At 25.6% G+C, this 12,101-nt stretch overlaps 1 protein-coding gene across 1 annotated transcript in view; it reads left to right on the forward strand.

Moving 5' to 3' along the window:
• Positions 1 to 12,101, forward strand: part of Tmem131 (Transmembrane protein 131) — a 92,361-nt gene that overhangs the window by 4,552 nt on the left and 75,708 nt on the right. The window contains exons 2-5 of the mRNA XM_016070370.4: positions 557 to 621; positions 2,845 to 2,876; positions 3,022 to 3,105; positions 7,084 to 7,207. Coding sequence (XP_015925856.2) covers positions 557 to 621; positions 2,845 to 2,876; positions 3,022 to 3,105; positions 7,084 to 7,207 — 305 coding nt within the window. The remainder of the gene's footprint in view (positions 1 to 556; positions 622 to 2,844; positions 2,877 to 3,021; positions 3,106 to 7,083; positions 7,208 to 12,101) is intronic.

A 12,101-nucleotide genomic window follows, 5' to 3' on the forward strand; every position in this document is an offset into this window, starting at 1 on the left:
TTACACACAGCGTACAACATATACACTCAACTGCCAAGGGCAACACAGGAGTGACCACGACCTTGAACTTAATACAGCTCTCATTATCAGCACTCAAAAATACGGTGATCTTAATACAGCTCTCCCAGCTTTTCACAAAACAGCAATGAATCAACTAGTGGTATCCATTCATTGAATTCTATTACAGCTATAATTCTGGTGGGGGAGTACTGTAGTGTATCTACCACTTCAATAATATAATTCCAATTCTCTACTGTATAAAACAAGTTAACTCGATTCTATGGTGTGGTACCTTTTCATAGATGAAGGTTGACATGGTCGATAGCAACTATCCCCATAATCTGTATAAATATATACCAAATTATCTGTAAATTATCCAAAGTGATTCTGACTCAAATATGCTTCCATTTTGCTTGAAAATTGCCACCAACTTCATGTAAAATATTTTATTCATCATGAGTATAAGATATTTAACATGAAGTTGATGGCAGTGTTTTATCTAATGTTACTGATAAACAAATGAAATAAATTTTAAATTATTCATGCTTTTTTGTAGCTTTTGTGCATGTGGATGGTGATTTGAGGTATTTAATGGATGGTGTATCAATGGAGATGCAGGAAGTATGTATTGTTTCTACTGAAAATTATCAGTCTATTTTAAAAGCTTTAATGTAGGGTAATATTGCTACAATTATATGAAGTTTCATCTGAGTTAATATTGCATATTCTGTTAGTTATGGAAACCAAGATAGTCTCTGAAATTTTAGGAAATTAATTTTAAAGGGTTATGAAGTCTGATGGTAATCATTAAAATATCGGGAGGGGGGGGGGGGCATGTGGATTTAACTTATGCAAGTCTTGCTCTAATTTAAAAAGTCTTCAATTTTAAGATGTCTAAATTTTTTAATTATTTATATTGTTTTATAAATCTCTTAGAAACTAGAGTCTCTACATTTATGCAATTTATTCTGCAACTAAATTTTTAAATCAGTTCTAGTTATTTAATTTCTAACAAAAATATTTAATTTGGCTTTTATATAGCACATCAAATATCCTGAAATTGGAAAGTAGAACTCAAGTTTGATGCCTACACGTCTTGCAGACTGATAATTCAAACGATCTGCTACAAATATACCCCCCCCAAATGTCCTCACGCTGTTAATTTTATTATCAATACATTCATTCTCATAGTCAGCGTTTCTAAAGTAATGTTATGTTTTTGTTCATGTACCGATTTCATTATAGCAAAGAAATAAGTTGAAGTTTGTACCAATTGTGTGATGTTTTCTCAATTAAACCACAGTTATGATTTAAGGATAAATAAAAATTAGCATTATTTTAAAAGCAGTTGTAATGTATAAAAGCAAATTGTTTTGTAAAAGTAAACAGGTGAAAGTTACTATTGATTTTTCCATAAAATTTTAGCATTGTTTTGGAAGCAGTTGTAATGTCTAAAAGTGAATTGATTTGTAAAAGAGAACGAGTGAAAGTTAATGTTAATTTTGAAATCATAAAAAAAGATTTATAAAAAAGCAGATCTTGCAGTCCATATTTTTTAAATAAAATCTAATAAAAAAAGTTCAAGAAATTGAAGGTTTAGTGCAAACAAATTTTTCATTTCCTTCGAAGTAAAAAAAACTTTTTTCAGTAGTTATTCTTATGCATTTTTATGTTTGTAAAATCCCATTATTTTTGAATATAATATTGTTACAACTAGGAGTTTTGACTTATGAATTTAAATAATCAATTTTTGACACCCTTTATTGCTGATTTCATCTTATTTGTAAGTGGTTTTGTTAATTTTTTTGTTCTGTTAATGCCATGCATATTAATATTTGAAATTCTGAAAAAAATATTATTATAATTCATGAAATTCAAAAAGTGGAAGAATACATGTAATTTTAATTATTTGTTATTGTGTTTCTAATTTTTTTGTAGTTTAGAAACTGCTTTCTTACCAAAATTACGAATTTAACATTCACTAAATATAAATGTTCTCAAGTTGAAGTTTATTCTTAACCAAATACTGATTCTAACTTTCTGTTAGTATAGCTTTATTTTAATTTAAATAATTTTGAAATCTATAAGTTTTCTTTAATTAAAGTATTTAATTTGCACTTATATGAGCCATAAAATATTTTTTTTTTACTTTTATTCTATGAACATTAAGCTTTTTTATTGTGTTTTTAAATGAAATTTTTTCATGTAAAATTATGAAGAAAAGAACCATTACTTTTTCTTAATGTTTATTTTGATAAATCTGTTTTTTGATAAGCAGGGAATATTTTTTTTTAAAAATAAATATCAGTTCTGCCTTTTTTAGTTATAAATGAATTCTAATTGTTAAAGCTATTCATTCTTATGTAAATATATTTCACTGAGTTGACCAATAAGAAAGATTTATATAAAAATTATCATAATTGTCGTCAACAGCTTTTCAATGGTCAACTTGTGTGTCTTTTCACTCAGAAAGGTTGTCCATCCCTGTCATAGATTATTGTCTAAATTATAGAACATATAAACTTTCATATCATTTAAAGGGGTTGTTTTTTAATTACTTAAATCACTATGTGATTTGCACAGAAAAGTGTTATTTTCTCTATAATAATCTTTTTTATGAAATAAGTCAACATTATGGAAATGTGTTAAAAAGAGTATGCATCAAACATTCAGAAATAAATAATGTTAAGTTAAATTGAAAATGAAGAGGTTAAATCTAAGAATAAAAAGAAAATCATGTTATAGAAATATTTCAGTTATCATATATCAAATTATACTATATTGATTATAAAAACTGTAAGTTTTTTCTTTTTTAAATAATACAATAATAACTTTGATTTTCAGTTTATCAGAGAAGAAGATACATCTGCAATAAGGTAAATATTACTACTTGATGTTTTTGTATTTGCTATTTTGTAGAAATTAATATTCATTAATAATTAAAAACTAATAATGCTAGGCTTTAACATTTTTAAAATTTCTTTTAGATTATAAGAATGTAATATTAGATATTTTTTTTAGTTTTACAGACCTAAATGAAGAAAATTTAAATGCTTACGCTAGCCCCATTGCTTTTCATCCTCCCATGTTAAATTTTCACAATCAGTAAGTAGATTTTCTTATTTAAAGAATTTTATTACTTCTTTTTTATGTTACTTGGGAGAAAATCATTTATTCAATATTATAATGTAAGTTGTGACCGAAGTGCCAAAAGCTAAAGGTTTTAAAGTTTATTTACTGTATAAGCTTGTCACTGAAATTGTACTTCTTGAAAAGAAATTTTTATTTCTAAAACATAGAAAAGTTGAAAAATCTTGAACAAAATATCTTGTATAGAACTTTTATAGGGCATTTCATATAAGTTACTATGAATAATTTAAAACTGTGAGACATAGTATTCTCACAAAATGTGTAGGCTAAAACAGATTTATATAGGAGACAATATTGGTAGTTGTCATCCTGTCGACCATGATAATGAGTATTAATGTGCATATTCATTCAAAAACTCTTTTAAATTTCTTCAGTACTTTTTTCTGATTTTATTTCATGCATTATTTCATATAAAAATTCATTATAAAAACAAAAAAAATTAGTTTCTTAAAGCATGAGAAAAATAGTTTTTGAAGCAGAAAATTGATCTTTTTAATTATGATTTTTTCATATATTGTGCCAGCATAAGCTCAATTTTATTGTTTGAATAAGAGTTGACACCCTCTTTTTTTTGTTATTTTGGTACTGAAACAGTTAAATATTAAATCATTTTCATTAATCCTCAAGATTTTTTCATACTTTTAATTTATATTTTTGGTGTTATCTGCTACTTACTTCAGATATAATTTTCATGTATCTTTAATTGATCTTTTAAATACTGAAAACAATTTTTAGGGATTAAGTATGATCTTAGAGTCAGGAGACTAGCAAAAACAAAGGTGGTATGAAGGAATGGTGCAAACATTTAATTAATGCTAATACAGTAAAGAACCTCTTATCCGGAAACCAGATAACTGGAACAAAATTCGATAAATTTTCCTGCCATTTATAACAGAAAATTTTTCCTTGTAAGATATTATGATTTTTCTTTTTTTTTAAAAAAAGATGTTTACTTTTCCATCATTTTAGAAATGATCATTAGCTCCCTACACTGTCAGGAGATATAAGAGCCTTGAACTATATATCATCAATCATTACCTTTCTCACCCCCTACTTCGTTGTTTCTTTTCTATCATAACTCAGTGAGAAAGGGTGTCTCATTGAACACCTGTTTTCTTAGCATCTGGTCCTTAAACACACTGAGTCATTACTACCCACTTCTCACTGTAGGAGTCATCGTGTCTGTTGATTGCTCAGGAGGAGAGAGTTAAATCAAATAATTTTATTTGTCTCCTTTGATTCTTAGAAATCTCTTAAAGTATTCCTTAACTCAATATTTGAGAAGAAAATTTTTTTTTCTTCATTAATTATCTTTGATTAATGAAGTGTTAAATTGAAATAAAATCAGTAAATTCCCTTTCGTGTAGAGCAAGTTAAGAAACAAAAAATTTATCATTCTGATGATAGGAAACTTTTTTTATGGGTGAAATTTATAGAATTATTGTAAATCCCAGAAATCGTCAAAAACGTGAGACGCACATGACGTTTATCAGTGTTGATCAATGTTGATGTGAAAGGACCTGGCTACTTGAAATCTACCCCCTTTCCCAGAATAAAATATATGATGTCTGTGATGCCATGTTAAAGAATTTGACAAAATAAAATAAGTAGAAGATCTATTTATAAAATAGCATTCCCAACTATTTACACATAGTTACGTCGCCTTGGATTTGTCGAATAAGTAACGCTGATTTTTAAATTTTGTTCAATACCTATAGAAAGATGAAACTAAAGAACTGATTTAAATTTTTTAAAGGCTAAATTTTTATAGCTAATTTTTGATGGCTTCCATTATTCATTCTCTAGTCAGCTAGGCTAGAGCTTTGAATAGTTCACCTTCAAAGTATTGTTTATTTTGTTGATGGGTAACCTTTATTCCGTGGGAGTGAATTTTGAAACATCACCATTTAGAAATCTAACAGAGAATACTTGGAAGAAGGAGGAACAGTTTGAAGGAAAGGGCCTTCATGCTCTTAAGAAGTCCCTATTCTTTCCTGGTTTATCTATTCCTCCTTTTTCTCTTTTTTTCCAGCTTTGACAAGCTTGTTATTAGTTAAGAAAATCTAAAACTTGGATTAGTTATTGATAAAATTCCTCAGAGATAATAAAACTTTTTCAGAATCAATAGTAAAATTAATGATTCATCTATATTTTGTCTACATACATGTGATTCTTTCATCAATTGATGAAAATTCACCAATTCAATAAATTTGGTATGGCAGATTTTTACCATTTTAAATATTAGACACTGCGCCGGAATCCTCTATTATCATGATTCATATTCATATGATTTTTATATAAACATTGATTTTCATATTATTTGATTTTCATATTTTAATATTGAAAAGTTACATATTTTAACTTGTATTCACATGATTTAAAAATCCTCCATCATGATTCATACCCATAATCCACATAATTTAAAACTCCCTTGTCCCAATTTGTATTTACATACTTTTAAAATTAATATTGATTGGCATTTATACGTTTTAAGAATCCAATGTATGGATTAAGAATCCATACATTGTATGAATTCGTATTCGTTTGTGATATCAAACATCCATTTTCGTATTTACATGATTGAAAATTGCGCATCGTGATTCGTATTCAAGCGATTTAAAAGTCCACTATCTCGATTTTTTAGACATTTTTAAAATGAATATTGCAACTTGTATTTATGCATTTTTGAAATCACCATCACATTTCTCATTCACGTGTTTAATTCAAATATTGATTTCTGTATTTATACTTTTTTTTAAAAATTACACATTACGATTTATATTCACACGATTTAAACATTCTTTATTGTGCGTCATATTTACAGAATTTCGAAATCCAATACCATGATTCTTGTAAGAAATAAGTTTTTTCTTAAACTAGTTACTAAAATGATGTAATATTCTTCATTGGTCAATTCAATTATTAATATTAGTTCAAACATGCAAGTAATTTATTAAACAAGTATGGTACATAAACTGTTATCTTGATATCAAAATTTTGCTCATGAAAGTTTCAGGATTTTTTACATACTGAAAAAGTAACATGAGTATGCTTAAAAAAAATTCCTTCATCAGTATATATATGTATATGAAGTATGTATATATATGTGTGTATATATTATATGCATATCTATATATACAACTTGTGTATATATATATATATATGCATATAAACAAGAAAATAATTCTTTTTTCATGAACTATTCTTTCAACTTTTTTTCATTAAAATGAGATTTAGTACTAGTTCAGTATGTCTCCATAATGATTCGAATATCTGGAAAAGGTAGAATTATGCATTAATTCCATGTATCCACAAGACATAATGACTCGTACAACTTTTTCATAACAACATATAAGAAATATAGATATTATGTTGCAAAATCAAAGTAGATGATGCCAAAAGTATGTAATTCGACAGTTTTGGAAAAAGTTTATGTACTTAAGTTTTAATGGAACATTTGGTCAAGAATATGATTCAAAGATTATGTAGATTTTAATCTTAATACTGATCATTAAAATGCATGATCTAAATATATCTCAAGTATGTGTAATTGCTTCACAAATCATTGATTTCAAATCATAATTTCAATATTAAGAGCTTGTAAATCATGCTTTGGCCAATTGGAAAATAACTTGAATTTGCTTAAAATATTGTGTCAAAAACCTATCAGAAGTTCAGATAATCTGAACAATTCAACATGCCATAATCTCAATTAACTTAAATGAGTAGAGTTTTACTGATTTATTAAAAAAATGAAAACTTAAGTAGTAAAATAAGAATGCAAACCATGTTAACAAATGTAAATTGGTACATATTTCTTTCTCATCAGAACTGATATAGTAAAAAATATTGTAGTTAATTTAATAGTAATATCTCTTGCTATTTTTTACTAATGAAACTTGATAATAATTTGTTATTTTTATTTTATTTTAGTCCTGTTGGCATGCCTCATATGGAGCGTGTTATTGTTCAAAATTTAAGCCCTGATACAAGTATTCATATGCTATCCATATCAGGAAATACTTTACATACTCATTGTTCATTTTTTCAAGAAAAGGTAATTTTTATCATTTTATTAATTTAAAATCTTTTGAATTCATTTATGTTGTATAATTGTTACATTTTTTTTACCCTCCACTTCACGCTTTTTAAAAGTGCACAATAATAATTATTTTCATATGCAGGTTTATTCAGGAAATCAAAGAAAAATACAGAAATTTTTTTTTTGAGGGGGTGGGACCAATTTTTTTTCATTTTGAATATCTGCAAAACTGTGTGTACAATGTTATAAATTCACTGATACCCAACAGAATTGTAAACAATTGTATCTTTGTAATAATAAGCACAATATCATCAAAAATCAAATAAAACTGAATTATAAGAAATTAAATGACTGAATCTTCAAATTGCAATTCTAAACGCTAAATCATCTGACAAATCAGAACAGCAATAATTTTCTTACATAAATGGCTGTAGGTTCTAAGCTAGTGAAGCTACCCTTACTGAGACAAACACCTTTACAGATTTTCCAAACAGTTTTAATTATAGAGGACAGAAGAGACAATCCTCTTCAAACTTATCTTTGATCTGCAAAAGCTTAGAATTAAGCGGTAAATCTCAAGAATTTTAGAAGCTATAAATCTTACTATAATATATATTTAGAACTTATTTTATCTTCAAAAGTAAAATCCGTTATCAGTAAACATTTCAATAAATATGTGGTAATATTTGTTTTTCAAAATGACTAATTTGTTTTTGTTATTCTTTCAATTTTTTTTATGTTCCTCACAGTTTTTAAAATTTTTTATTTTTTTAAATTATTAATTTATATTGATTGTCAAAAAGAACTGATATGTTTAAATTAACTTGAGCTGTAAACACTAGTTGATATCAATTAATGATTAAGTCCATTTATGTTCATTGTGAGAAATTACAGTTTAAAACTTTATATTTAATATAACTTACTATTGATTATTTTTTTTATTTAATTTGTTGTTTGATGTAGCAGAATTGCTTTTTCTCTTTGACCTGTTATGGTAATTGATAAAACATATTATGTAGCGCATTTAAAGTAAATAAATTCTTTTAAGAAATACTATTTGTTTTCTGTTGATCTAGACCTTTTGATTGTTTTTTTTTTATCATTAATTTAGTTAGAAAACTAGATACTACTTAATTTTAATTCAAGTAAATTTTATTAAAGGTATTGTGAAATTGAACAGTGTTTAGTTTTTATATCGAATATTTCTTTATTATTATGAATTTTTTACTCAATTTTGTTTCATGAGAATCTATTTAGTCAATTTATGTAATATAAAGTTTAAACTTGTCTTCATTTTTAAATTTAAAATTTGTTAAACTTTTGACTCGTGTCAATGAAGATTTAACTCTACAAAACTTTTCACCTTGATTGTATAGCTAAAAAAGAAGAAAAATCTAAGTTTCCTTCAAATGATTCTACTCTTAATATCTCATGTTGTAATCATTTATTATTTTAATTCAGATTTCATCGTTTTTCATTGTTTCATTGTTTTTCAGTGTGATAAAAGTTTTTGAATGCCTCAAAGCAAATTTAAGCATTATGCAATTATTTTAACTCCTTTTTTTTACAAACGCAACTAATCTGAAATCACTTCCTGCTCTATCACTCTCAGCCATTATATTGGTAGAATAATTTCCATTCCATGATTGTGTCCATACTTATATTTTTTTTCATTCGAACATCCATATCTAAATCCTTTATATTCAGTGTCAGTGCTTCCTCTTGTAATCTCTTTGTCAGTGTTTACTAACAAAGTGTTAACATGAGCCTCATTTCTTTACAGAGCTGGTTCTTTCCTGCATGTAACTATAAACATATGTAATTACAGTTGGCATGTAGCTATAAACGAAAGGATTTTGTAAACACTTACATTTGTCTATTATGTCTTAGCTAAGTTTCTATAAAATAACAAAGGCTTTTGATCTTTATCTTAATTTTATCAGCAAAACTTTTTCTTTAGTTAATCCTTATTTCTACCATTTTGTGAAAATAAAAACAAAACTTTCAAGAGTTTAAAACCCAAGTAACACAAACGTGGAAAATTTTCTCAAAAAGAATATTCTTTTAAATTTTTTTCCTTCATATTATATTGCCTAAAAAATCAGATTGCATAAGAGTCGTAGAGTAACATTTGATGGATATCTTTAATAATATTGAAAAAATTTCCGAGACAATATTCTCCCAATATCTTTTTCCAAATTTATATAGTGTCATAAATTAGACATTTTAAAAAAATCATATGAATGTCATTTTAAGATATATGAAGATATCTTTTTGTGATATTCTGCCAATGTCTGACATTTGATGTGTACAATATTTTACTGATCTTAGCAAATGTATAATAAATATTTTACTATCCTGTTTAATAATTCAAATATTCAGTTGGTATTAATACAATTTATTTTTAATATCTCTCAGGTGTACAAGATAGCACTAAAAATAAAGTTATTCTTGACAAAATTATTACAATATTTACGATGAAAATCTGTCACCGTTTTTTGAAGTAATACGGTGTATCTCTAAAATTACTTTGAATAAATAATGGCATTTTTATTGTGCAAATAATTAACATTAATAATTCTGTCATCAATCTTGTTAATATTCAGACTAATTTTGCATATCTGATGAATATTCAATATAAGTCAGATAAATACCTGTAAAATAGTTGTACAATGGTGAACATTCAGTAAAATATTCAATATACGTAAGATAAATGTGTGTAAAATTTTGTGTAAAGATCTTAACAGCATTAAGTAAATGACAGGTATTCACATAGAATTGATACACATAATTTGAGTATCTGTATTAAGCTTATATCTGATAATATAAATGTCTTTGAAATTATTTACAAATGTGGCTATTCAATTTTTAAGAAATGTCTGTTTAGCATTTTAAATGTATTTTTTCCTATCTCAATGCTTTTACATAACTACCAATTACTCAATATTTGAAGAAATTATTACTAGCTTACATTAAAATTTCATATACATAAACAGTTTTATGTGTAAAAAGGAATTGTAATTTTATAAACTTTTAAAATTGATATGTATCTGTGAATAATGAAGTTATTTAGTTTTTCCAATTTGTTATGGTTGAGTAATTTCATAACTAATCTACCAATGATCAAAATGGCACACAGTTTGTATTTAGTTTATTTTTTGCTCATAGGTATAACTCACAGAATGTATGCAAAATATCAAGTCTCAGATTTTTTTTTTATCCATTTGTTTCCTAGTAATGCATTTTTAAATTTTTGAAAGTCCACAATTTCTAAAAAGTTAAATGTAGTGTCCTTTTATTCAGTTTTTAATGGAATTTTATAGAATATACAATAAGTTAATTTTTAATTTTCTAAAAAAATATATATTTGAAACTTTTTTTAGCAAGGTGTGTGCCAAGTTTTAAAATGATATTCTGATGCAATAATAAAGAAAAATTATTTTTTTTAGTGTAACTTCGGCAAATGAATCCATAAAAACCATATTATGTGGTGTTTTGATAACATTTTTTGTATAAAAGAAATGAATTCATGTTACTTCATGATTTATATATTGTTGAACTAAAATTATTTTTATCTTTATGAACCTATATCAATACCATCCTCAAATGTCGTTAAAAAAATGTCAAATTAAATATATTTTTTTAAAAATTTAGAATTTAAGTTTTTAACTGCTTCTCCCTGATTATCCCGAGTAAACTCAGGCATGGCAGAATTCATCAATACATTTTGTTTTATCAAGTTTTTATTCGGCCAGAAGCAAAACAAAAAATATTAATAATCTGCTATGATAGGAAGTTTGCCAATTTGTGTTTGGGAGTTTAGCTATTTGTGGGACTGCAGACGTATTTTGTACAATTGTATATACGATGGTTGATGAATTTACATAGAAAAAAGAGTAAAAAAAATGGCGTTTAAGAGCGAAAGTGAAAGTAATGCAGATGATTTTTTAGATTATGAAGATGTGAACATATACAAAGACTAATATTTAACTTTTTTCATTTGCCCGAGATAATTTGGGATAGTAAACTGATGGTAAATTAATTATTTTTTACACATAAGCAAATTAAAATTTCAACTTAAAACTTGTATATTATGTTTTGTTTTAGTTCCTTGTATTTATTAATGAAATAAAAAAAATATGTTGATTTTTTGTATTTTTTTTTCAAAAAAATTGGCAAGGGAAGCTGTTAAAAAAAGATATTTTATAAAATGCCATCAAAAACTTAATAAAAAAAATTAAATTCAACTCTCCAGATCAATTAGTTCTTATGTTACAACTGTTTAAAAATTATAAAACTAAAATTCGTGAATTTTTTAAAATTAGGAACTTGAAAACAAATGTTGTATAAAATATGAAGCAATATGTCAGAACCAGGTTTAACAACCATGCCAATAATAATTTAAGTCTTAATTGCAATCTAAATTTTTTTTATTTATTTGATTAAATGTGAAATTACTTAGAATAATCAAAGTTGCATAAGTTTAAAAGTATTAATATAAAAATTTATATTGCAATAGTTGTAAATATTTAAAGAATATTAATTTTTCAGAAGCAGAATTCATCCTGTAAAGAAGCCATGAAAAGTAATAACAATCAAAAGAAAATAACTATTATTTAATTTTTTTGAATACAAAGTTAAAAATTCTAATGTTTTTCATTTCAAAAGTTTTATATTTAAACTTATTCTTAATTTAATCAAGCTGACAATTATTTCAAGCACAGTAACATTTTAACTATAACTATATTTATAGTTTTTCACTTTAAGTTAAATAATTTTTTATATATTTCATACAAAGTCAATTGAAGGCAGAACAATAAAATTTTGTATTGCACTTATCAACTATAGTTCGTCTATGGTAAGAACTCACCCCGCTACAAAGTCTGAGGTTGTCTGCTACTATGAAAAC

This window comes from Parasteatoda tepidariorum, chromosome 12 (genome assembly GCF_982258835.1).
Source record: "Parasteatoda tepidariorum strain Cologne lab strain chromosome 12, Ptep-v5.0, whole genome shotgun sequence".
NCBI lineage: Eukaryota > Metazoa > Arthropoda > Arachnida > Araneae > Theridiidae > Parasteatoda > Parasteatoda tepidariorum.